The 26,677-nt window shown below is 45.1% G+C and overlaps 2 protein-coding genes across 4 annotated transcripts in view; both read right to left on the minus strand.

The window, feature by feature from the left end:
* Nucleotides 1–20,832, minus strand: part of SMAD9 (SMAD family member 9) — a 36,200-nt gene extending 15,368 nt beyond the window's left edge. For 2 of the 3 annotated variants that reach the window (XM_065730243.1, XM_065730241.1), the window contains exons 1-3: nucleotides 20,794–20,814; nucleotides 11,237–11,332; nucleotides 5,976–6,599 (exon numbers count right to left, since the gene is read on the minus strand). In XM_065730243.1, coding sequence (XP_065586315.1) covers nucleotides 5,976–6,387 — 412 coding nt within the window. In that variant the 5' untranslated portion in view covers nucleotides 6,388–6,599; nucleotides 11,237–11,332; nucleotides 20,794–20,814. Of the gene's footprint in view, nucleotides 1–5,975; nucleotides 6,600–11,236; nucleotides 11,333–20,793 lie in introns of all 3 variants that reach the window. The other variant, XM_065730242.1, reaches the window with a different exon arrangement.
* LOC136044851 (putative lipid scramblase CLPTM1) lies at nucleotides 20,570–25,759 on the minus strand. The gene is given in 5 exon segments (XM_065730381.1): nucleotides 20,570–21,048; nucleotides 23,159–23,188; nucleotides 23,191–23,469; nucleotides 23,472–23,812; nucleotides 25,728–25,759. Coding segments are annotated over 5 exon segments (1,161 nt in total).
* Between the last annotated feature and the right edge of the window lie 918 nt (nucleotides 25,760–26,677).

Genomic DNA, 26,677 nt, shown 5'->3' on the forward strand with positions numbered 1-26,677 from the left:
AAGTTTAATAACAACTAACAGTGCTCAGCAATACAGTATATTATTTTACCACCAGATTGGCAAACAGATCAGAAGCTAAAGACTATATTTAAAAGGTTTGCAGGTACGTGAAAGTGCTGCCAGCCAGACAGTGGGATCTTTAAAAGGACATATAAATGGCAATTGAAATATTGCAGCAATATTAATCTAGTTCTTGCAATACAGTTAGAAAAGACCTACTGCGAAGAGACAAATGTAAATGGTTGATAATCAAGACATGAAAAATGCAAGAAAACTGAAATTCAAATTCATCCATGCAAAAACTGATCTCATAGAAGAAATAATCTCTCCTCATGCAGCCTCTTCACTTACCTTTTATACTGTCAGTGCTGCAACAGTATTACTGCATGGATAAACCCGACATTCACCCCAAGTGTTTTCAGATTTTGAATTCTGACTTATCAGAAGCAAGAGCAAAAGTGGAGTCAAAGAACTGCAGCAGACAGTAAGTACTATCTGGGTTACCTATAATGATGTTGCCCTGACACTGGAACACAAAGAGGCTTGCTAAATATTCCTGCATATGGGAGTTCAACTTTAGGGCCTGACTGGGTCCCTCTGTAGCTGTTGAAGGGGAAACAGCACCTGCAAGGTGCAGTTCATGTACCCCAAGAGTTCCATAGTCACTAGCTCACTTAGCACCTAATTGTCTTTGCTAAGCCCTTAAACACAGCCATGAGGAATCAATCCCCAAGATCTAAAAGCCTCAGAAGAAGATAAGGAGGCAATCTGCTTTATTGTGGCAAGGATGAATTGTTCCAACAACTGGAACAATCCAGTGGGCTTGTACTGATTGACCTGGTGTCTAGAGTTCCTCTGGCCTAAAACCTAGCAGCACCTAATCCTTCAGTGTCTCCTTACTAGCTTATGGATAGCAATGTGCACTCTTAGTTATAAATGCTGACACAAATATGTTGTTTGAACGTGTTTTAACAGATTGTTTAGGTCCAAAAGCCCTGTCAAGGTAAGGCTAATTCTTTTTAGGTAGGTTAGCTAGCACCTTTTAATTACAGTGAGCTCTCATTTATACAGTCTAATGAAAGAGTGGAATAATTGCTACAAAGCAAATACTACAGAAATAATGCAAAATGTGTGCATGAGAAGGAACATGTTCCTTGGAGATCAGCGTACCACACTACTGACCCAGCTGGGGCTGTGGAAACAGAAAGGGCCATCTAGTACCACTGGCACATTGTCCAGCTCCTTGTGGCACCGTGCTCCTGCCCTGCCACTGGCACACAGCATGTGAGAATCTGCCAGTCACCAATGAACAGCAAAACTGACCACTAAACACATACAAATCTTAGAGTGATGCCCCCTAACATGGTTCACTGTAGAAGTTAACTTCTTACCTGCCTGGAAATGTAAGAACTGGGATTCCTGTTATGAGATTATGTGCAGCCCATTCTCTGGATCAAAACATATCCAAGTAGCTACTGGACAGCACAGGGCTGATACTCCACATCTTACTTTCTTCCCTTCACCCCTTATCTGCATGATGATGTTTTTGTTGTCACCCTGTAATGCCTTTTGATGCAGAAAGCTATTTCTGCTTCTTTACCTCTTCTTTTGTGCTTTGGTTCTACGAGACTCCTCATGGAGGACTCGTAGAGACAATACAGGCATTGACATCTCAGCCTGTTACCCAGGCTGCCACAGATCCCTGCATAGCCAGTGGAGAGAAGGACTTCTTCAGCACTTGATTCTTTTGCACTGTATGGGATCAAGACACTACCACCACTGCAGATGTGGTTTTGTCCAGCTAAATCCCTCCCAGTGCATGCTCCTGAGAGCAGCTCCAGGCTGTGAGAGCAGCTCCAGGCTTTGAGCTGCTGCTTCTGCAGTTTTTCCCTTGCTGCTCCATGGGATTGGCGTGACGCTTGCCAGATTTACTGCTCCCTGCCCAGCTCTGACCAGTAGCCATGGAAAACTGTGGAGATCCCTTTGCACCCAGCAGTGGTGCTGAGCAATGCTGTGCAGGGATAGGGGGCAAGCAGCTTGCTGCAGGCCCCACTGCTAGGAAAGCAATATCCTCTGGCCCTGTGAGAACTCAGCGTGACTCCTTTTCTAAATGAAAGCTGAGAACTGAGATGTGTCAACAGTACTTGCCAGGGAAAGCCTTTAACTGGCCCTGAGTGAGTCAGCAAGAGGAATTTTCTAGCCTTGCAAGGCCTTGAATTCATTTCCAGCTCTGACCAGGTTACTCCTTTAATTTCTGTTTTGCTGCACAGTTTATGCCACCTCAGTCAATCTTTCCACTGGCTGCCTAGAGGGCTAAGGCCTCTACAGTGGTGACGAATTCAGACATTTTTTTTTGTTTGTGGCTAAAAAAATCCCCTAAGGGCTCTGTTCTTCTTTTGGTAGCAGATGCTTCTCTCAACAATCTTGAAAGAACTGTGACCAGAGGCATGAAACTGAGTGACAGAGTCTCTCAGGTCTTCACAATTGACCTGCATCGTCACCACTCTGTGGGATCTTTTTTCTTTTACCTTCTATTATCAAAAGCCAGGGATGGACCCTTTGTGTGCAACCCTAATAGCTGACAATGTTCAACTGAAGACAAATACAGTCATGTCCCAAGTCCTGCCGCTGTTTCTCCTGCTCTGTTCTCTCCTGCTCTCTCCAGCTGTTAATTCTTGCCAGAAACCTGGTTGGCCCCATGGTCACTGAGTTTATGATTTCAGACGCTAGCAAGTAAATTATCTGCTTCATCCTTTAATTTCAGGTGCAACATCTGCACTGCTATTCGTGACACATCAGCTCATCTTCACAGCCTCCCGACTTTGGAAGCCTACTCTCTGGTGAGATCTACCTGTTTCCTATGCCCATGCCCATTCCAAATGTCAAACACGTGGCCAATAGTAAGATCATCAGGTGGTCTTCCAGTTGAGAAGACACCAGATCGCAGTCCTACCAAAAGCGATCAGTCTAAGTTAAAAGTTCAATTAGGTTTCTGCCATCTACAACACTGCATATTATAACATTCACACACGAATGAACTCCTATAAAATAATGAGATAAATGCTTAGGCAGCTTTATATTTTTCCCAAACTGCAGACTGTCCTGAGAATCAACCATTTAGACTTTTGACAAGCTCTTCAAGGGGAAAACAGAGCCTATCCACCCTATTTCCCTTAACGCTAGGTGGCCTAACACCTCACTGCACTGTGAAGTTGCACAAATAGAATATCTGTGGTTTGTTATGTAGGGTGTTTTTTTTTGTTTATTTTTCTGAACAGAACCTGTTGCTCGGCAGACCTGCAAAGAGGAGATCCACTGGGGACACTTGCAGTAGCAAGGAATGCTACACACAATCCAGGCAGTGCTGGACAGCACAAACTATGATGTGTCTGGGCAGCATGAAGACACAGGCTGCTCTCTGATGACAGAGGCCTAGGGATCTGCCAGGACATAAGAGAAAGGGCAAGTCCCTCCCACCTCTGACACAACTCACTCATGCTGAAAAATTAATGGATCTGGCCACAGAGTGGTTGATTCATTGAGACACATTAGAATAATGAAAGTGAGCCCCAAAAGGATGGACACTTGTACGAAAGTAATACTGGCTTCTGGAGTGTAAAGAAACACACTGCTGAATCACTTAACGGGTGTATTCTATAACTCATGGGGATGAGGTTCAGAGAATCCTACAAAACCCTAAGATTTCTGACAGCCTAGATAGAAGCCTAGAAGACTTCCCTTAGCTAAAAGAGGACATTTATTTGAACAGACTGGCACCTGGATAAATTGCTCCCAACTTCCAACATTTCCCCATCAAACTCATTTCTTCTCTTTCTTCATCCCTGTCTCTTTGTAGTGCTGCTTTCTGACTGCAGCTCAGAGCTGCATTACTGCCACTTGCAGTGCTGCGAGTTATTTCTCCTGCTGCTGCCCCAGCACATTTGAGTGGGTTGTGTTCCTTGCTGCCCCTCATCTTTAGCAGGGAGGTAACTCTCCCAGGAGCCTCAGAGTCTCAGCTATCCCTGTGCAAAGCGTGATGGGGTAGAATACAAGAACAGCTCCCAGGTCCTGTAGCAACTGGAAAAGCACAGAATGCACCTTTGTAGCTGCGCTCTTTCCCCTCCAAAACAAGCTGGTCATGTCCAAGTTACTCAAAAGTGCCTTATGTGGACTGAGCCCTGTACCCTGAGAATCTCTAATATGTGATAGTATGCACAAATCACAGCCGTGCCATGGAGCACACAAGCATTTCAGCAATTCTCAGGCTGTAGCCTAGCCATGTTTCATTTATGAGTACAGACATGGCCAGCCTGCATTTAGCCAGTCAGGATAAATGATGGGGATGTATTCACAGCTGAAGTCTGAGCTTCATGACTGGAGGAAGCACTGGAAGCCATTTAGCAGCTGCTAGTTAATGCAGTACTAGCGTTTGTAGAACAGATGAGAAGACCAGAGTTTAAAACAGCCTTGTGCAGAGCTGTCAGAAACTGCACTGAGGAGGCTCCATTAACTACACTAGAGGTACAACAGAAGAAATGAGAAAGCACCAGAGACTACAGCCTTTCCAGAGAAAGATACACAAAATGGGATATTTTATGAGCATCTTTTCTTAGATTCTCGGAGAGTTTATTTTAGAAAGGCAGAAGATCAGCTCTTTCCACTGAAAACTGTTGACAACATGCACCACTCCCTGCAGCTGCAAAATTTTTAGTTCTGACAATGTTTACAGCAGCTCAGATACAACTTCAAAATGACAGCTTTGCTGCTGTGGAAGGACTATCAGGAAGGGGAACAGCTCCATTTAACAAATGTTAACAAATGTCTTTCCCTTATTTCATCTGTGTGAAAAGAAACATCCCACAGTTCACTTATCTGATGCTAATGTCACCTCAGAGTAAAGTTCATGCCAGACAAAGAGTAATCTCAGAATAATAAGTATACACTTACCAACCATATCCATTAGTAAATTAAATTACCATGATTTTTGGCAGCAAAAGAGAGTGAGGTTAGACATTAGAAATCACTTTGAACTGTAAGGATAGCAAAGCAATAGATTCACTTGCCTGCGGAGGTTGTAGAGCCTCTATCACATGGGATTTTTAGTGCTAATTAGGAAAACATCTGTCAGGAATGTACCTGGCAATTTGTTCTGTCTTGAGAGTAGGGGGAGAGGGGAACAAGATGATCGCTTGAGATATCTGCCAGCCCTATGGAAGTCAACACTGAACACTATAATTCTCTAACAGCTGTTTCAACTGATACAAAGCCCAACTGAATGACCCTTCAGTGAGGTCATAAATTTTCTATGCTGACCAAGTCTAGTCTGAAGAGGATCATCAACTGAAAATTTCAAAGCTTTAAGAGAAGATGGGGGATTTATTTCACATAAACTACCCAATGAGGTAATTAAATCCCACTGAAGGCAGAGCATCAGGCATTTTAATAAGAATCAACTAACCTGTTTCCACATCCATAGCAACAGAAGCCATCTTACTGCAACTCTAATCTTTAAGAGAGCTAGAGATACGTGGGTTTTTTTGTTTGTTTGGTTGGTTTTTTTTGGGGGGGATCAGTGAGTTATTTTTGTTTTTCGGACAATGAGGCATAAATCCAGCCAAAGTGGTAAGCCTACACTGGTGCACTAGTCTTCAGGCTCACGGACAAACTCATGACAGCAGCATACAGGAGTAGGATTAGAGGGTGGCCAGCAGCCATGTTCACGAAGAGAAGCTTTGCTTTCAGGACCCTGGACAAGATATTTGGGGGTGCAATGGAGTGAGGACCCCAGCCAGGATCCTCCTCCTCACAGTTGGTATCTGTGATGCTGCTACACAGGGAAAGAGCCAGGGTCCTTCACCATCAAACAAAGCCTACCTTTTCAGATCTCAAAGAACTCACTAGACTGTATCAGGTACAGACCTGCCAGCACAAGAGCTAATAGAGAGACGCGAATCATTTGGAGATGATATAATTACCTGGGGTTTCCACCCGCCGGTAGTGGTAGGGGTTAATGCACACTTCTTTCTGTTTTGAGCCAAATGGAAACTCACAGCATTCCAGTGGTTTCAATTCATGGTGAGATTGTAAATCAGGCCAGCGCCACACTCTGCAGTATATGACATGGGGGAGCCCCTTGCGGTGAGACACCTGCAGCCGCCCATCCAAGGAACGTGGGATCGTAACACATTTACTGGGCTGACCCGGGCAGCTTAGAGCCCTTTCCAGTTCTTCCATGGCACCTTTCTTCTTCTTTAGTTTCTTCACCAAGGAATCGACAGCCTTTTCTGCCCACTTTTCCTCTTCATCTCCTTGTTTCCAGCCCAGCAGCCTTTTCACTGCAGGGCTGGTGAAGGAGAACAAGGAACTGATAGGAGTGCTGGAGTGCATAAGAAGCAGAGATTACACACCAGTGTCAGCAGAAGCAGAGATCACTCTCCTGCCTTTTAAGGCTTGGACAGAGTTTTCACAATACTGAGATGGATGTTTCTTTCAGAAAGAGGTTCTTCCACAGATAAGTTTCTATAGTCTTACGTGCTGGTTACAAGTAGTCCAACAGGCTGGGTCTCAGAACTTTCCAAACACCAAGAAGCTGCCAAAGCCTGGAAAAACAACACAATACACAGTTAAACTTCACACACTCCTTTCATTGTTGCTTCAATAAAATATGCTAAAAGATAAATGATTCAAAATGGGTATTCAATTTTCAATGCTTTTCTGTTTGTTTCTTCCGCTGTTAATTTGGGGTCCAAGTCTCCTCTCCTTGCTACCCACCACACTCATTTTAGAGTTGAGCCTCAGCAAGTATTAAGTATCCAGTCACTTTCACTTTGCACTTGGACTTAAGTGCACTAGGCAAATTACTGCAGTGTTGGTATTACATTTAACACAAAAGAAAATGTACCTTTTTTATGTTGGTAGCTCTAGCTTCAACTCAAGCATCTTCTAAAAATTAAATGTGTAATACCAAATTGTATGGGAGTAATGAGTAGACTACTTTTCTGAATTCAACTTCCCCTCTGCCCCTCCAATCTCATTTTACTTGTCAAGAATTGTACAATATTAACTGCAAAATTCTTTTTCAATTCAACAATTCCCAAGTAGTGCCTTTGAAAGATCTATCACTATTCTCTAGGCTTATTTACATTGTCTCAGATGCAAGAGAAAATCTTGTTTGCCTTGCCAGTTCATTTGGCTGTCTCCAACAACTCGAACCTTTTTGGACGAAAATCACAGGCTTTTGGACACAGTTTGAGCTGGATGGATCCTGGGTTATTTCTGCTAGGAGTTGCTACATCTGACAGAGTCCAACAGAAAGCGTTTAGTTCTTCAGGGTTTTTCTTTGTTTTTATTTTACTTTTTTCTTTCTTTCTTTCTTTTTTTTTTTCTTAATGTAGCTGGAGCCAGTCTAATTTTAGATGAAAACAACATATTTCCACTGACTAGAACTCTCAGGGAAAACGTCCTTGTATGTCAAGCTATTTACTGCTTTAAATATACTTCATGGAACCCCTATACATACCAAGTCCAAAGGGCTGAACAAAACATTTAAAGCAGGAGACAAGGGGAGCTAAAATGGATGCCTCCACAGAAGCAGCTCCATGACTGCCCTGGTGGGAGCACCTGAGTCCTTCCCACCCCTCCTGCAGCCACTGAGTGAACAGATATTGCTGGTGTTGGGAGTAGCAGCACTTCACAGACAGTGCTACTCTGCAGCTTTCTTAAATTCACAGCTATTATAAAAGTTCAAAGGGCACACGGGGACATGAAGCGCAGACACAGGCAGAACATGTTGAGACAGGATGCCAATCCCAAAGCCTTGTTCTCTGGCAGAGGCTGACAGCCTCAGCACCGCGCAACTCCATAGCATGCTCCAGAGCTCAAGAAGCACTTGGACAACGCTCTCGGACATATGGTTTAATTTTTAGGTAGTCCTTTGTGGAGCCAGGAGTTGGGCTCTAAGATCTTTGTGGATCCTTTCCAACACGGGATGTTTTGAGATTCTACACTGCAAGATATGCACACATGGCCTGGGGCACCAGAACTGCTCAGGCAACCTTTCGTATTTGCTGGGAACTAATGACTGCCTACCATGAAGGTGACTCTCTGGTGCATCACAAGCCCCAGTAGCAGCTGCTATTCCATTTGGAGATTCATGCTCCATGCATCAGGGGACATGAGGTCTAGCTCTCCCCAACTGTCAAGAGAGGCTCTTGACAGAACACAGAAACAATCACCACACTTGCACCACTGAACAATCAATAACTGATTTCACAGAACTGCCCAACTCATCCCAGCAAAGAGAAACTTCAGCTTCTGGATTTCTTTCCCCCCTCTGTAAACATACAATGACCTGGGGCATTTAGCTGGAGAGTTGTTTATGCCTCTTAATCAAAACTGAAGTCTGTTCCAAACATTTAGAGGGTACAAGTGAAAAAGAAATAAGTTCAGAGTGGCTTACTACAGGAAAATACCATTACTAGTAGTAAGGCTGCTCTGAAAGTAATGCTTCCTATTTTATGATGTTGGCCCAAGATATCAGAGGCAGCTGATTGTAGTATGGCAATAGAGGTCAAATCTTCCCACCAAAATCACAATACATTTTTTTGATGTGTGACAGATGGCACCAGAGGGGCAGTCTGATAAAATGGTGTCTGATATGGGAGTGTGTATGAAGCAAAGGTGTGTCACTGAATTCCTCAATGTGGGAAAAATGGCATCCACTGACATTCAACACTTGCTGAAGGTTTACGGAGCCCAAACATTATGTGAGCACAGTGAGGCAGTGGGTGGTATGTTTCAGGCAGTGGTGACAGTGGGTCACCTCTGCTGAAGCACATTTTCACAAGCACAGTGAAAATACATAACTAATGATGGTGACTATGCTGAGAAACAGTGTTTTGTCATTGAGAATTTGCTCTATCAGTCTTGTGCTCCTTGAATCTGTTATAGTTTTCTGTGGAAATAAATAAGAGGCATTACCTTTGGAGCAACCTGTGGCTGAAATTTAGGCAGTCTAATGCCTCAAAGAGAGGAGGCTCGACCCTCAGAGCCCAGCACTTCCTATGTAAGCTGTATAGTTGCAGTGTCTGTCCTCTGCTGCCCTCATCACAACCTGCTGGCTTCCACATGCCACCACACTGCTGTCATTACTTGGCTGCACCAAACCACATCCTCACGCGAGAAAGTAAAACAATGCTGGGATGGCTGTGGATCAGCCCTGGAAGCAGCAGAAAGCACAGACAGCCTGGGACGAAAGCCCACAGCACCAGCAGTGGTGTGGAAGCCTCTGCTCCAGGCTGATGGAGAAAATGGCTCCCAGTTCTTATCTGAGGGGGTCTCCGGGGCGTTAGTGTGTGTCAACAACTGCCTCTGATAAGTTAATGCAACACTGCAATCATCAGATATGAAAACATACACGTTCACGTAAGAGTATTGTCCCAAGATTTTCTTTTCCATTTTGACCAAGGTTTTAAATAAACACATTAATCTCTTTCAGTCAAATTAAATAACTCAACAGTGACATCAGTATGAGTCTGAGCACTATTGTTGCTAGTGGGAGAGTCGCCAAGGGTATGTGTATAAAAGCAAAAGCAGTGCTTTGCAGACCATGTGATGCAGTCTCAGATAAGTATATTGCACAATTTCCCATCGTTCTCCCCCTAGTTTCTTCTAAAATCTTTTTCTCCCCAGATCTAACTGACATTCAAAATGTAAGTGGCATTAAATATACTGAACAGCTTTCAAATAACATCATTATCAGAACAAGCTAGTTTAATATTACGACATTACATAATGCTGCATATTATTCAGCAAACTAAGCCATGTGCTGCTAGGCTTAGATACTCCATTATGAAATACCTAGGCAGCCACTCTGCTCCAGGGCCGTAAACACAGAGATGTTAATCCACGATTTAATTTTAACCATCTCTTAGGACAGCAGTTGTTTAAACTGTATGCCTCCTGTACCAGGCAACTTGCCCATCAGACTGGAAACTTCCAATGCTGAGATGTTTTAAAACTGACAGATTTGATGGCCTGATGACTGATCTCATTTCTTGATGCTTGTGACTTGAGAATGGAGGGAAGCAATACAGCTTTGACCTATATCCCCAGCATTCACACAAAGCCCATACCACGATGGAAGTTCTGGCATGGTTGCTTGTATCTCCTTTAGTGACTGTACGATGCACAATGGTGAGGACAAGATACACATCCTTCAGAGACCTCCTTAACACAATTTCTTCTTCTGAGGCAACATGGAAAGCTTTGTCTATGGTAAATCTTCCATGCTTCCTTTATTCTATTTCCAAGTTTAGCATAAGTTATGAAATGTGCGTTATAGAAGAGACAGAAGGCATACCCCATGTGAACACAGACCTACCTTGTTGTTTCTGTGGTCTAGAGGAACAGGAAATAATGGGATTGGAAACATTTCAGCCTAGTTCACGTGTTCTGTGCTCCCTGCACAGGTTCCTACTTTAGCTATGTCTACACTAGTAGGTTAAACAGTGCTGGGGAACATTTCTAAGCATGAGAAATTGATTATGTATAGTGTAAACTGTCACCATAGTAACTGAAATGGCTTTGGTCTGTGCCAATACCAATCTCTCTAATGTTTCTCGTGTGTGATCCAGGAGTAAGCAGGGTCCAGCAGTCACTCCAAATATGAAGTCTGCACAGAGACACCTGATTTTGGAGGCTGACTCAACGACTGCATGGAAGCAAGCATCTCCATCCCAGCTGGGCTCAAGGCCAAGAACAGTATCAGTCATGTTGGATTTACTAGTTTGGGGGCAGCCTTGGGGTAGAATTCACTTGACCACATTAACACGTCCAAATTGTTGACACTCATATCTGACCTAGTCACCCTGAAATCCCTAAATAAGTAATCAAGAAAAATATGTGCATTCTAACTCACTGTCACCTGAGAAAAAAATCAACAAAATCAGGCACTGCACACAATGAATGCTGGGCGAGATGAGTCTCACTGCAGATTTGAATGACTGCTCTGGACAGAGAGCAGAAGGGACTGGAATACTTCCTCCAACATGCAGGCCTGTCTTTCGCCTGTCAGGGTAGAACTTGCTTTTAGGCCCTCAGGTCAACAGGAGAAACATGATCCTCTACAGTAACCTCCACTGCTGTGCTTACAACCTGTACTGCTGAAGAGCTTGATATATTGTAGTCACAGAAAAGCAGAAGAAACACTTTCATCATGAGCTTGCTGTTAGCTGACCTTAGTGAAGTCCTGCTGAAGTCAGTAGGAAGGGTTCCAAAGCTCATGGAAATTGAACGTGTCCTCCTCTGTATCTCACATGGCAATATGCTGACACTGTGGAAAGATTTGGGGAAATTTAGGTTTGGCTTTATGTATAAAGGCCTTGCTGTGTTAGGGAAGCTTTGCATCATCCCCCAGCAGAACATCTGTGCAGGCTGCTGTGTTGCTGAAGTTTCCTGCTAATTCAATTTCAGTGGAATTGTATCAGTCCTCATTAAATTCCACTTTAAGCTGCATGCAGAAGCCAAACAGAAAAGCTGCTGGAATGCTGGTGAAAACAGACTTAAAACACTACCACATAAAAGCACGGTGCCTAATCATCCTCACAAGACTATTTGTGCATGGCTAGTATGCAGATGTGTATATATATCTGGTCTCAGCATAAAATTCCAAGACTGCCCTGCCTCAGCTAACTAAGCCATGAGAAGCATGGCTATCAGTCTTGAAAATGGCTGACATCATCAGTCTCGGTGTCATTGCAGCAGCTAAGTAAGGCCACAGAGGGAGATTTCTCAGAGGGTCGTCTAGACATAAGCTGTGCAGTTCTTGGACATTGCACGCAGTTGGGAAATGGAAGAGTGAGACAATTATAACTGGAAGTCTCAGCTCAGTCACAACAGAACCAGAAGGGAGAAAATTATTTTAGTCAAACAAGTGTTAAAAAGGAATGTTGTAAACACACGTGATTAGTTATTTTTACCTAGCACTGATTTACTTATTGCTTCCTACTACGAAAGAGAAAAGCCTGTGGGTTTTCTCAGAGCTGATACTGCTGTAATTGAGACTTGATAGCAGGCAGTGCATATCAAGGGCTGTGGGCTGGCAAAGATCTTCCTCTGTCACAGCGTCACCGCTATTTGCTGCATGGATCTCCCACATCTCAGCAGAAGAAAGAGTTTTTTAAATAAATAAATAAAATATTGTTTACAAATTCTTTGGGTCCCAAAAGAGTGAGTAACCTCCCCAAGCTTGCCCTGGGCATGCTCCCACACCCTGAAGCACAAATCTTGCACTAGCCCAGGCTTTTGCAGGCACAGCTGTTCAGTGCAGGGCAGGAGATGTTTTTACACGTGTTTACTCCTCAAGAGTGTCATGGAAATGCATATGTGAGCTACACACACACACACACACACACACACTGCTACTCCAGTAATCAGCTCACAGCTCAGTAACAGCAGCCCCACTCTTTATACATGTAAATCACCTTCAGAAGACTCATGTTTTATTTGTGGCACTCGTGGCACAGTTTGGCATCCTCCAGGCTTCTTCTTGTGATGGGGACCAGCAAGACAAGGTTGTTGTTATGAACCCATCCAAAACCACTGTCTTTCGCACCCAACAAAACACGGTGAATGAATTATTCATCACATTGTTACCAAGTTCTTCCACAACCACAGAACCTGACACCCAGGGTTTTAATTAAATGGGATGTAAAGGAGGTGGGTTTTTTGTTTTTTTAATTAAGAAACTCAAGTTCTTCCTGGTTTGACCCCGGTGTGCTCCACTGAAAACAGCTGTGATGATATGAGGTAAAGTACTTGAGACTCAAATTTGTCCATGTTTCACACAGCCCTGGCAATATCTCATTGTTTATTCCTATAAGCTTAAGTGAATAATGCAAACTTCTGAAACTCATTTTCTTGTTTATTTCAACTTTGTTCTGAAAGCTTTTCTACACTAAATTTTAAGTGAAGCCATTGATATTAAAGAGCAAATCCCACAGCACTTCTCTGGGCGCTCCTCTGCACTGTGGAGACCTCACTGCATCTGCTGCTTCCAGGTTAAAATGAAGATGAAACCTGATGCCAGTGTCTAAACATCTGTTGACTTCCAAATAATCTCTCTGAGCTCTCAAATATTACCTGAGCTACTTACTGAGACTACTAGGCGTAGTCCAGCTTCTCCGGTCAGGAATAAGACATTCACTCACTATAAAGAGGGACACATTCTGGCATATAAACTGTGCAACTTAACACAGTTACATATATTTTCACAAGCCAAGCACTTGTGTCTGTTTAAGAGGTACAAATTCAGTCACAACAGAAAAGTAAGTACCCTGCTCGCCTCTGGTATGTCCAGGATGCCTGACTGGGAAGGGATGTGCTACTTCCTGCAGCGGGACCACTCCAAGCGTGCACATCTACAAGACACAGTACAGCTGCAGACTGAGTGCTGAATGACTTCATCTTTTGAGTACCAGAAGCAGCAAAGCCGTGTTAGACAGGAAGAAAGGAGGGTCATGGACATGGCAACAGTATGCAAATGTAGAAAATGTGCAAGTAGGATAGCAGCAATCTGTCTTTCATGTCCTTGTGAAGAGACAAGGAAAATACATAATAGTAGAGGGATACTGACTGCTGCTGGAGGTCTGAGTAGATTACAGTATCATGGCATAGTGGGAGGGAAGGAACTCGGGAGCACATCTGGCCCAACCCCAGCTCCAGCGGGGACACCTAAAGCAGAGTGCTCAGGAACGTGTCCAGGTGGCTTCTGAAGCAAAGAGGGGACTCCAGAGCCTCCAAGACTTACAGACTTTTCTTGAAGAATAACTATGCTGGCCTTAAGGAGGAAGAAAGCCTCCTGAGAACTCTACTGGCCCTACAGCCTTCTACTGTGATCAAGCCAAAAAGCCTCTCTTTTCAAGTGCAGCACTATACTAGCATGGTTGCACTGTTTCAAGCCCTAGGCCAACTTGGGCAGCGCTCCTACATCCCACTGCTCAGGATAAACATGCTCACTGAAAACACAGGACTAGAAATTCGCACTAATTTGCGCCTTTGAAAATCTCCCACAATATTTGAAAACACCACACAAAATTACCATAACCAAAATCCATGCAAAAATATGAAACTGGACCAACTTATCACTATGATCTCTCCTTGACCGTGCTTCCTTCCTCAGTATTAAACTGTAAAGGAAACCTGTGACTGCCATGTTTATATGGAGTCGACCAAAGTATATTCTCTGGCTTGGCCACACTGAAGTCCCTAAGATGCAATCCCAGAGGATATAACTTCTCCTCTACCCCACACCCTGCTCCCTCCAGGCAGGAAGAAGACCCATTCCCCTTGCCCCTTCCCGTGGCTGACTTGCTTTGACCATCAATCCTGACAAAATGCCCATCTCTCAATTGCCTTCCATCTTCCCAAGATAAGAGGCTAAGGGGTACACCATGGGGAAGTTCTGATGATGAATTTGTGGAAGAAGACAAGAGGCAGTGAGAGATGAAAGCACGGTGCATCAACCTGCCCTGGGGAGACAACATGTCTTCTTGTAGCTCTGGTTCTCCCCATTTCATGGACAGTCTGTCCTGCATTCTTCACATACTCACCATTCCCAGAGAAACTGTAGCAAAGCCCATCGGTGTTTCTAAAAACGGAACAGTTGGAAATACGCAAAAAAACAGAGTTCCTGCTTTTAAAATAAACGCTGACTCGTCTCTAATACAAAGCATGCGGCCAAGTGCCTCCAGAACAAACACTTAACAAAGGAAGAAGGGGACTAGAAAAGAATTTCAGCTTGACTGCTGCCCTGAAGTTTATATCCACACTAATCAGATACTGTAATCCTTGTTATCAATCACTGGTGTTCTTGGAGCAATTCCCAAATACCCATTTTAGGAAAAGGATTTGCTTAGTTAGATATTAAGAATGTTTTGGATAAGGATACTTCTAAAGAATGGTTGCTCCACCTAGGATCTGGTGCTCAAGGCTGGTGGGGAGGTTACCCTGAAAGTTTAATGTCTTAAGTTGATGGAAAGGAATGCACTTTCTGAGCTCAAGATGTACATTTACAGCACATACATGTGAAATGGGTAGGGCAAATCGTGTAGCACACCCCATCTGCCTAGCAGGAGATGTGGGCCCAGTTCTGTGGCACTCAGCACTGTGCCTGGTAGCTTCATTTCCTGCTGGGATGCACAGAAATGAAGGGAGGTCAACTCCCTTTGTCAGATCTGCAAGGTTTCATCTTGACACGCAGCAACTGTATTTCATGCTTTGAAATCAGCTGCCTAGTTCTGTCATGTACCTCAAGTCATAGAACCAAAGGAACCTGGGATGCTGTGGCCCACAAGAACTCAAAGTGACAGAGCACCTCTAGTCATAGGCCTGGCTGCAGCCCAGCATGTAGGCTTCACACCTGACACCTAAGGCCCCAGACAGACATCAGAGGGGCCTGCCTGAAAGGCTACTTTGCTCCATTATGGAGTTAATGCAGCAGACATCTTTGACAGATTTAGTATCACTGAATGCAACACACAGCTTGGCGAGTGAAATGTAGATTAATAGATCACACAGACTGCCAATAAAACGCTCAAAAGCAAGAACTTCCAGAAGTGGTCCCACTTTGACTGACAGCAGGCCTAGAAACAGACTCTTCCTCCTGTGGGCATGTCCACATAGGAGTGTACGTTTCATACACAAAACTTTCCATATATATCATGTTAGCAGTTTTTCATGCAATCACATTAGCACTTCATTGTGTTCAAGCCATATCACATTCTATCTGTTTTTCCTAAAACGTTTTCATTGCACATCACTGTGGGAAATTGTTAGCTCACTAAGATGACATATAGGCTCTCCTGCAAGAAGAGCTGCATCCTCCTGTGCTAACTGAGCCCTCAGTGGCCTGTGAAACCCTGCAGGGAAGAGGGAAGGGCTTACATCCTAGAAAACAGCAAAAAAGAAGTTGGATGACAGGAAGGCACCGATATCATGGGTTTTATCTGTGTAGAGATCCAATTGAGCAGAAGGGACTGCCTTGGACAAGGGGCCAATGCTCCCAAGCATTTCCATCAAGAATATCTGGTTATGTTTGGACTCTCTCTGGAAGCTATTTCACAACATGAACAAGAGCAAAAGGCGCAAGAACATGTCTACCTAGTTCCCTCCTGTGGGGTGTAAATGAGACAGCTGGCCATTACCAGTGACTTCAGCTGAAGAGGTGGGTGCTCTGCAAAACAGAACACTTGCTTATGAGATTAAACAGCCTTCATATGCCTACATTTGAGCCCGGGAGCATAAAATGAGGCCTGAATTATCTTTAACATACAGGATGGCAAGAAATGGTAACAACCAGCTTCAGAAAACGCAGAATATTATCAGAGGGCACTGAGCCTTTAGAAGGACTGCATGTCTCTTCTGCACACCCACCCCATAGGTGCAGGGAACACCTCATCACTCCAGCTCCGTTTCTACCCTTCCTCTCCCTTCCTATCACTCAGATGTGCCCAAGTCCCAGGCAGGTTCCCACCAACAAGCTGGTGTCCCAGCAGAAGTCTAGCAGAGCATGCAGCACAGCAAGCAAGGGAGCCGTAGGCTGCGCCTCACACCAGAATGAATTTCAGTCTCTCTACTCTAGATGTCCCCGTGGAGGCACTGTGCCCTACATGAAGTAATCCAAGATCTCTTGATTAAAGAGATATATTAGCTACCTCATATGTGCTGCAGGGTAAGAAACTGCATGTTGGCAGCTGGGCAAATCCAGAGCAATTGGATGGAGACAAGCAGGTTTAGATAGGCCAGGTCAGCAAGTAACCACAAGGGAGTCTTGAAATCCATGTGAAATCCTCATGCCTTTGGTCCCTTCTGAGCTCCCAGGACAGTGTGTGGGATCACACCCTACCACAAGCCTCTGGGTAAGTGATTTTCCCTCAGGTTTCTCTATCTGTCATGTTGGTATCCTGACAATGACAGCTTTGTAAAAGCCTTTTGGTATGTCCTGATGAGGAAGACTACACAAGAATGCTTAAAAAATAATTTCTCATTACAGAAAGGCATAGCAAGAAGACGTTAAATGATTAAGCACTGTTTAAATGTACTGACCTCTGTAACACAGTTATTTGCATTATAAAGTATTCTTAATTATATGGAGCTTTGCTGTTAGCAAACACCACTTTATGGAAAGGTCCCACCACCAACAGCTCACTGCCTTGTGTTCTCACAGCACAGCTGCCTGACCAAGTACAATACAAGGCAGAACAAACACAGAGTAACAGTTATCAAGCAAGGACCAATCTTGCTCCTTTTGTAGCCAGGTAATGAGGGTGAAAGAAAGCCTGAAGCAGAACAAACTGGAATGACCCAAGGGTCTGCTAATTTTCTTCCCTCCTCCTCTCTGTCTTTCAGAGGACCACAAGACCGAGGCCAATGGATCTGGAGAACTCTGGACACAGGGAAAACTTTCAAGGTCTAAACAAAGAGCAGGAGCAGATAAAAACTCTGTAAGGTCGGCATGGAGATGTTCTGGAAAGGAAAGCAGAAGATAAAGGATTTTGGCTGGGGTCACACTGACTGTGAATAGAACATAGGTGGGAGAAGAGAAGGTTGGGAAACAGAAGGTTGCAGTATCAAGCTGGATGGTTGCCACACTGTGGACTAATGCTTTGGCAGCTGCAAACAGAAGGAAGGAGGAATGTAAGAAGCCATGCAAAGAAAAAACATCAAGAGACATCTGGGAGTACCAGCTTGTAAGGAAACAGAGCAGTCAAAAGATGATGCTGAGTTTGGCAGAGGGGAGGACAGAGGGGGAGAGGGGGAAGGAAACAAGTGCAGAACAGCAGGATGCAGAAAAGATACGGCACTTCTCCTCCCAGTGAGAAACACCTGGATCCTCATGCTGTCTCAATAAAAACAACACAAAACACAGAGATCATCATTTTCTTTCTTCTTTCTGTTCTGTTTTGTCTTTTTACATAGAGGCAACCATGTCAACTGGGAATCTGTCTCCACTTCAATTGTGTCCTTGTTGTGTCCTTGTCCAGAGGAGCTGAACCTCAAAGCAAACTGCTCAACCTGTCAGAGATGCTGCAATAGTTCTTTCAGAAACCTGCCACCGGTCCTGTGGAACAATCCATCCAAAAAACACAGGCATTTTTACTCAAAGCTGGGCAGAAAAAAGTTTCACCTGTTTTGTTTTAAATACATACATATGTTTGTCAGGATCTCGGTCTGGGCTCTGATCCCACAGTCTATTAGATCTAACTCATCCACAAAAGCACAGCGCAGTTTTCAGCTACTATAATAAATACGCAGAGCCCTAGACTCTTTAATTCACCTCTTCATCTGTAAAATTCCCATGCCATTACCATTCAAACATTATAAAAGAATGTAAGCTGGGAAATAATTGGGGATATTTTTGAAAAATTAATTTTATTACACTGTATTCAGTCTAATGTTTCTTACAACAAATGTTCTCAAAGACAGTAATAGGAAAGCAATGGTTCTCTCAAACTGTCATTGCTATTACTATCTTTTGCTGTTAATGCACAGTAACACTAATGATTCCTTATACCAGCCTGCAGCAGGAAACCAGGCAGCCTACCATAACAACTTTCTGTACGTTTTTGCTGTGGTGTTTTCAGTTAAAATATGTATGATATTTTTAATTATTTCTTCCTCGGTCCATGTCATTATTATTTGCAACAGGCATACTGCAACAGGAATCTATGTATACTTTCACTACATTTTTACCACAAACCACTCAGAGCATATGTATTTTTTCCCCTTTTGGCTCCCCTTCTTCTGTCGGGTTCCTCTGGAGCAGGGTGCCCCGTACAGCTGATGCTGCAATTACTGTTTGTGAGTATCAGTGCCAGCGATAAACGCTAACTGGTGTTTTGGTTAGAGGTCACTTGTAATTAGTAGTCATTGTCCTCTGAATTTAACAATGGAAAAATAAAACTTTATCGAGACAGATTAGCCAGGCCATCAGAATTACAGCACTTTAGCATTCAGCAGAGAGGATTACATGACACCCTATCTGCCAAGCCGATAACAGCAGATAGCTGAGGATTCAAGCTCGAGATGAACAAAGTCTGTAAAAGAATAAAAGGGGAGAAAGGAGGATTAACTGTCCAGATGTTATGTGATATGCTACGCCAACATTTCTGTGCTCCTATTTTAGTGGGTTGGGCCTTGCCTTGTCCCCAGTGAAGGCAGATGGGGTACTGCCACTAGCTTGTGGCAGGAGCTCCCAGTGCTACCCAGTGCCACGCCTCCACCTTCTGTAGGTATGTGGCATATGTGTGTGTGCTCTCAGCCTGGGACAAGTGCGCTGATAAAATATTAATGCTTAACTGCTTTGCAAAGTTGTGCAGTTGAGAGCTTAGAGCAAACCTTTGTGTGTGTTCAGTTTAGCTCTGCATGTAAATAAAAGCATCCATCCCCAAGTCCTGATAATACACAGATCCTGATCAAGTTGGGATCCATGATAAAATACAACGGGCCCTTATTTGATCTGTTTTTGCACTTGCTGTTTATACGCCTGTAACAGAGCGAAGAAGAAAACGTTTGTAACTCCATCACAAAGGACAGACAGGAATAGAAATTACTGCAGAACTCAGAACACAGAACACACTGCGTACTTCTTGATATGATTCACTCTAAAAATACTTTGTGGCACACTTCTTCTAGCTACTACGTCAAAGAAACTCAATATGCAAAAGAAATGAACAAAAAATTACACCTGAAGCCTCCACTCTAAAGTATAGCAGGAAACAAACGCAAACCAAGCGGGCATGGGCACTTATCAAATCTGGGCAGCGGGAGCTGTCTGCCTGAATGACGTTTGGATGAGTGATGACATTCGTCCTCCTGTGGCTGAGGGGAAGAGTTTTGCGGCATTTTCTTGAGCTTATGCTCTGGGAGCCGAGGAGGGCATCGCCACCGCACATCTCTGCGCACGGGAGATGCAAAGCACCGAAACTCGTGCTCTCCGCAGTGTCCTTCCCAGCAGCCACAAACTTGAACGCGCTCCAGAGACGTGCACATCACTTCCTACTGCTGCCACGGCACAGCTCATTCACCCAAGAGTTGGCCATTCCGGGCTGCGCTTTTTTCGTTCCACTAATCTGTAAAACCCGAGCAATTAACAGCGCGCGCGTGTTTGCGCGCACGCCTGCGTGTGTGTGTCTCGTTTATTTTTATTCCCACTGACGCAGCCCTGGCCAGGATCAAATTAATTCACCCACAAAATCAAAGCGGGAAAACACAAAGTTGCCACCACGCGATATCGGAATCGATACAAACGATGGGATCGATACAAACGGGCCCGGCCGCGCGTCCCTCCGGCTCGGGGTGCAGCGGACCGGGCTTTGGTTTGGACGGAGCTGGAACACAAACCCACATCCCCAAATTTCTGCTCTGTTACATTTGGGAGCGCGTCCGGTGGCGGCATTTCCCGAACGGGAAAAACAAAAGTAAACACCTCTGCGAGGAAAAACTATCTCCGAGCGCGTCATGTGGCTTTTGTTTTCCTCCAGGAAAGCAGCCCTCGCAGCGGGAAGGCTTGTCAGCCTCCAGCCATCCACAGCAACGCTCCTTCTCCCCGCGCTCCTCCTTTTCGCTCGCAGCCCTGGCGTCGCCGCGTCTCCCGCATCCCGGCCCCCTCCCGCCCGGGGCACCGTCCCGGGGGGATGCCGCCCGCCCCCGGCGCGAAGTTTCGGGGCCGTCCTCCGCGTGCCCCCCGCCGCACCGCACTCCGACCCGGGACCCTGCCGTGAGCCCGGCTCTTACCTGCCACCGGCGCGGGCTGGGGTCTCGGCGCGCCGCGGGCGGGAGCGGGGCTGCAGCTGCGCGGCGGCGGTGGGGCCCGGGCGCAGCGGCAGCGGCAGCGGCAGCAGCAGCCCCGGCCGGCGTCAGTCAGGCGGGAGCCGCCAGCCTGTATTAGTGCGCCGGGCTGGAGCGCGGCCAGCAGCGCCGCTGCCGCCGGCCCGCCCCTGCGCTCCCCCCGCCGCCCGCCCCGCGCGTACGCTCTTTCTCTCTCTCTCTCTCACACACACACACACACACACGCACACACACACACAGACACACACACACACAGACACACAGACACGCTCACCTCCTCGGGCCGTGCTGCGAAGGGGCACCAGCTTTTTTCACGCTCCTCTGCCTGCACGCCACGCCAGGCATGTCAGCCAGGGAGGCATCCTACAGCCTTCATCCCACTGTCACACCAGTACTTGTGGCTGTGGGGGCCGGGTGCTGGGGTTCCACCAGAGGAGCAGGCAGAGCTTGGAATTTGCTGCCCAGTGGTTTCATGAGCTAATCTCGAACTTCCATTTACCTCCTAACAGTAATTCAAACATAAATGGTTTCATAAACTGGAGTGTAATACCTGCTCAGGGTTGTGAATGGTCGCATTGGTTTGTGGGACTGGCCAGAGAGCAGCAAACTGTTACTGGGAAGTGGATGTATGCCTTAGATATCACCTACTAAACCCTCAAATTACCTATGAGTAACCATTTCTAACCAAATTCTAGTGTATTAGCTGTAATAACAACAGGCTGAGAGATACATATCAGGGAACCCTCATGCAGGCACTGGTACCAGAGGACGCTAGAAGAGATACGTGGCCGGGAATGTAGGGCTCGAGGCAATGTGAGGAATCGGTAGTGGCTGAGCCAGACTGATTGCATAGAGGGTTCCAGTTAAATTGTACCGAGCTCTTGAAGTCAATCAATAAGTATGATTAAAGATACCATCCTGCTGACATTTTCGCCAAAATTCTTTTCCTTGTAAAACATGACAGAAAAGCTAATGTTGTTTGTGCAGACATCAGAAAGCCACAATGGGATTACAGCTCCGCAGTACAAATTCATCAAGGCATGTGTGTGAGGGCTGTGAGAGAGAAGGGGGATGTAATGTAACTCCCTGAATTCCTCTCTTTACCACTTTGGTCCAAAGCATCTTAAAATATTGCTGCTTCCTCACTGCCGTCTCCCTTCTCCTCAAGGAGGCTTCTTGACAGATGAGTGGCAGAGGACATGCTGTTATTTATAAATCACTGTAAACATTTATGAAGTGCCAATCACACGTCCAAACTCAGCATGCCTGGAGATTTTACATCCACAATGCTGTTTATTTTTAACTTAGCCACTTAAAACATCAATCTGTATAAAGATTATGAGGAAAGTAATATAATTACATGAAATACATCACAGTTCTGTGGCAGCAGAGTTGCATATTTAGGTCTAAAAGCTATTGGTGAAGCTCTCACCTTAGCCCACTCTATTAAATCCTACACTTTTGCCCTGGCAAGCAGCTGCTGTCCCACACTGCATCATATGGATGAGGATGCCCTCCCTCAGCCTGCACATCACACACACTCTTTTTCAAAGTGAATAAATAAATAAATAAATAAAATAACCTTCATTTTCTACTCTGCCCTGCTTGTCTTAAATATTGCTAAGACACATTAGCTCATGTTGGCCATTGAGTCAAGCCAGACACATGGATAGTTACGATGCCTAGGCTGGGGTAGAACTCTCTGAGGCATGACTCTTGACTTGATTGCGAATCTAAGGCCTTTCATACTCGAGTTCCACTGAATTCATTGCTTCTGCTCCAAGTGATAAAATCTCTGCTTTCTCATTTCTCTGCTCGCAACTGCTGCGGCCAGCAAAGAGGTGGCAGAACAAGGTGGTCTGCAGTCCATCATCATTGGTGGTGGTGTGACTCAAAGTGCTTGTTCTGCTACTGGAGCTATCCTGACCAGCAGGGGATAGCAGCAGACAGCTACTGCCTAGATTTGTCATTCAGTCTTTGGATCTTTACTTTAATAGTAGCTTTGGGTTAAATAGACACAGTTACATTTGCAAAACAAGTAGATTGCATTCATGTGTGGTGGTGCCAATTTTAACTGCGTTTGGAAAAAAAGTCTGATTAGGTGGTCGAGTGATTATCTAGTATCAAGTGAGATCTCTAGACTTTGATATGCTACAGATGATACTGTAGGGAATACAATTGTTTTTCAGGTTATACTGTTGACATGGAGTTATCTTTACATAGATCTGTGTCCATGGCAGGGGAACAGCAGGCCCATAGGCCCCCTGTCCTGAAAAAAAAAGAGGAGAGGGGAGGCACTGCTCCTGCTTGCCGCTGACCATAAACTTGTTGATGCATGTCAGTAGATCCAGCACTGGTAGAGGTAAATGAAGAAGATCACTTCGTCATGCAGGCAGCTGATGCAGTACATGATGATGAAGGCTAACAGGTTGTAGATGAAGGTGTTAAGCTCTCTGTAGCTCTGCATATGCCATGGCAGCTGTGCTACCAGCTGCAGTTTGTAGTTTATGTACAGCTGCAGCATCATTGTGATGAACCCCAAGGTGAGCAGAAAGCTGTAGAGCATGCCCGGCAGCCACGAGTACCAACCCTTGTGCTCCAGGTAGAGCAGGCTGCACAGCAGTAGCAGCCCAGCAGCAGGAACAGCAGCCACGGCAGGTAGCAGAATATTGTGTGATCGTATACCTTGGTGGAGGACTCGATGCAGGTGGACTTGTTGGTGAAGGAGATGCATGGGAGCAGCCCCAGCACTTTGTTCTCCTGGTCCAACTGCATGTCCATGACTTTGGTGATCTTCCAGAGGACAATGAGGAGACCCATGAAGACGCTGAGCTGCACCACAAAGTTGGTCTCCTCGTTCCAGATGTAGAGTAGCACCACTAGTGATTGGAAGACCCTGAAGAAGATGGAGTGCACCAACTGCCCCCCCAGTGACCAGCGGCAGTTCCAGAAAACCAAGAACCTCCTGTCCAGGGAGACAGAGGTGGACCCAGGGGTGATCAAGAGGGTGGAAGACTACGGTCCCATGGAGGTCATCTCACACTGTCACACCGACCTGACCATCAACATTCTGGATGACAACATGCTGTTGGCTGCCTTGGACCAATATGTCAAATTCGATGCCATCAATGCAGACTACTACCCCACTTCAACGGCTACTGGAACCTGCAGAAGGACTGCTTCCCCATCAATGAGTTGCTGCAGTGCCTGCCCTTCTGCCTCTCATTCTGCCCACTGTCCCTCTGACGCTGGCAGCTCTATGCCATGTAGAGCACACAATCACCGTGGAAAAAAAAAGACATGGGGGTCAGTGGTTTACAGGTCGGTTCGGCCCAGTTCTGTGAGTTAATGGGGCAGGAAGATCCACGGACAGACACCCTGGGAAAGAGGAAAAGGGAAAAGGGGACAGGGTAGGGAGATGGGAGATGGGCCTAAAAACAAAACAGTGGGAACAACCTGAGGAGGAAAGTTAATTTACTAAGTAAGATATTGAAATGCAAGGTAATACAATATAACACAATATAATTGGAATTGAGGTCGATAAATCATATAAAATGAGAGAGAGAGAGTGTCCAGAACTGACAGCCTTATTCTAAAGCTGAAGGCAAGATGGCTAAGGAGCATGCATTGCCAAGACAAGCAGAAAAAAAAAAAGACAGTCTTGGGACTTGTAGTCAGTTTTATCTTTCCCTCTGAACTGAAAACAGGAACGCAAAGTCCTCTGGGGTACGTAGTTGCACTTTTCCTCTGAGAACCAGGTACCTGGAAATTTGTCAGTCCACAGAACTGAGCATTAACTCTTGAACTCCCAGTGCCTTACGCGATGTAATGATGTGGAATACCAATAACGAAATCATAAAACCACAGCAGCTGTCTTATCACAATGTCTGAATATGTGCATGCATTACCTCTCATCTGCCAACCTACTGATGAGGAGAGGGGCTCACATATCACACCTCCTCTTTTCCCCTTTCTCTATCACACACACTAAGTCCTTTCCCTAAAGTCCAAATCTTTGTCAGTGTGGCTTTCAGATCCTCTGCTCTCATGTTCAGGGTTCATTTCTGCTGGCGTGACCACCTGTCAGCCCCTGCACCACTTAGGATCTGCTAATTCCATTCCTCACATGCTGTTATCCCTGATGACAGCCTGGTTTCCTATCCTGCCCCTTGTAAGAGAAAATGTCCTACTTTGGCCTGCACACAGTCTAACTTTCCGTCTCAACTGCCATCCTGTAAAACATGGACCAGCCTTCTTTACTCAAATATCAAAACTCAGTCTGAGAATATTCTCCTTTCTTTGGTCTGCATTTTGTCTTTTTATGCTAGAAAGTTCTGTAAACAAAAGTGAAGGGATATGGCACTATCCACCACCCACCATGAAACAACTGCTGTAACAGCAGTGTCAAGCATTCCATGTGCAAGGGAGATACCTCAACCTTCTCAATGTGCTCTGGCATGGGCAGCATCATGGTTTTACAGTGCGAGTTACATTTTCCTCGTGGGCTCTCTCTAGGCAAAAAGAAAGCAGACACTTGTCTCTGGCAGCAGATTCTTGGGAACAGCAAAATAGTTGTGGTTCTGCTGCCTGCTTCTTTGGTGTCAGAGCCCTGGAAAGTGAGGGCTGTTCCTGTAACTGGGAATGTAGCCAGGTGTGCATTGCTGTGGAAAGGAAGGATGCTACTTTAAGTATCCTTCCCTTAAGATCACCATCCCTTAGTGGGTGCGTGAGGAAGACCAAATCCTGCCACAGTGTCAACTCCACTCCTTTTGTTCCCCTTCCCTGCATGGGACTGGATCAACGCCAGCCCCACATGCTTGGACTTAGCTAAGTGTGATGCTGCATGTGATGTCTAGGAGCTTGGAGACTGCTCAGTTTACCTTTTTTTCTTATTCACAGGTTTGTTGGGCATCTTGATATCCAGACAAAGCTCTAGCAGTTAGTGCACATCTGTACCAAGCTTTACAATAGACACTTGAACAGTCAGAAGGTCCTCTGCCACACATCTTTTACAGCACACGTCAAATTCTGTACAGGCATGTTTCAGGATGCTCACATCAATTTTCTGCATGTTTGTAGCATAAGATAAAAGTTCTCAGAAGAAAAACAGGTGGAAAAAACAGCTGCTATCTGATGCAACACGTTGGTCAATACAGAGTCACAGAGACTGTGCTGGGCAGCTCTTTGTTCTCCCATAGCAAAGAAATTAGAATTTCTCTTGTCTCACTACGCTTTGCTTCAGACTTCAGAAATGAAGCTATAAATTCAGAGAATCATAGAAGCAGAAGATGGAGGCAGCAGAGAGGTTTGGAGATGCATGAATAAAGGGAGAGAAAGGAAATACGGAATCTTCAGTACAGTGGACATGTAACAAGAAGCACCCAAGAAAACTATGTAACTCTATAACTAGCACAGAAATTCACAGAGACACCCAGTGAGCATACTGAGTGGCTTCAAGTACTGCCACCACAGTGTGGACTGTCACTTCTGGGGGACTTACAACTAGTAAGATCCAAAACTTATCATTGATCTTCATGGCATTTGTCATTCAGATTCAGAAAAGGTGTCCAGAGGCAAATGAGCACAATGATGGGGGAAAATGAATATTTACTGTCAGTTGACAACCAAAAATATCTCAGGCATTTAAAATGGCTGCAACTAAACTTACTACAGTTTTTAGAACTAGGAAGAATGATTTTTCCAGTCAGTATTGTAATTGAGCTAAAAATATTTGTTCCTGTGTGTATGTAAGTACCTGCTGAAACAGCTGCACAAGAATGAAGTCATATTATCTATGGTTAAAGGGGCAAATTCTACTCTGAGCTACAAG

This window comes from Cyrtonyx montezumae, unplaced genomic scaffold, assembly GCF_038088225.1.
Source record: "Cyrtonyx montezumae isolate F1298 unplaced genomic scaffold, pur_monq_1.0 scaffold_12, whole genome shotgun sequence".
Lineage (NCBI taxonomy): Eukaryota > Metazoa > Chordata > Aves > Galliformes > Odontophoridae > Cyrtonyx > Cyrtonyx montezumae.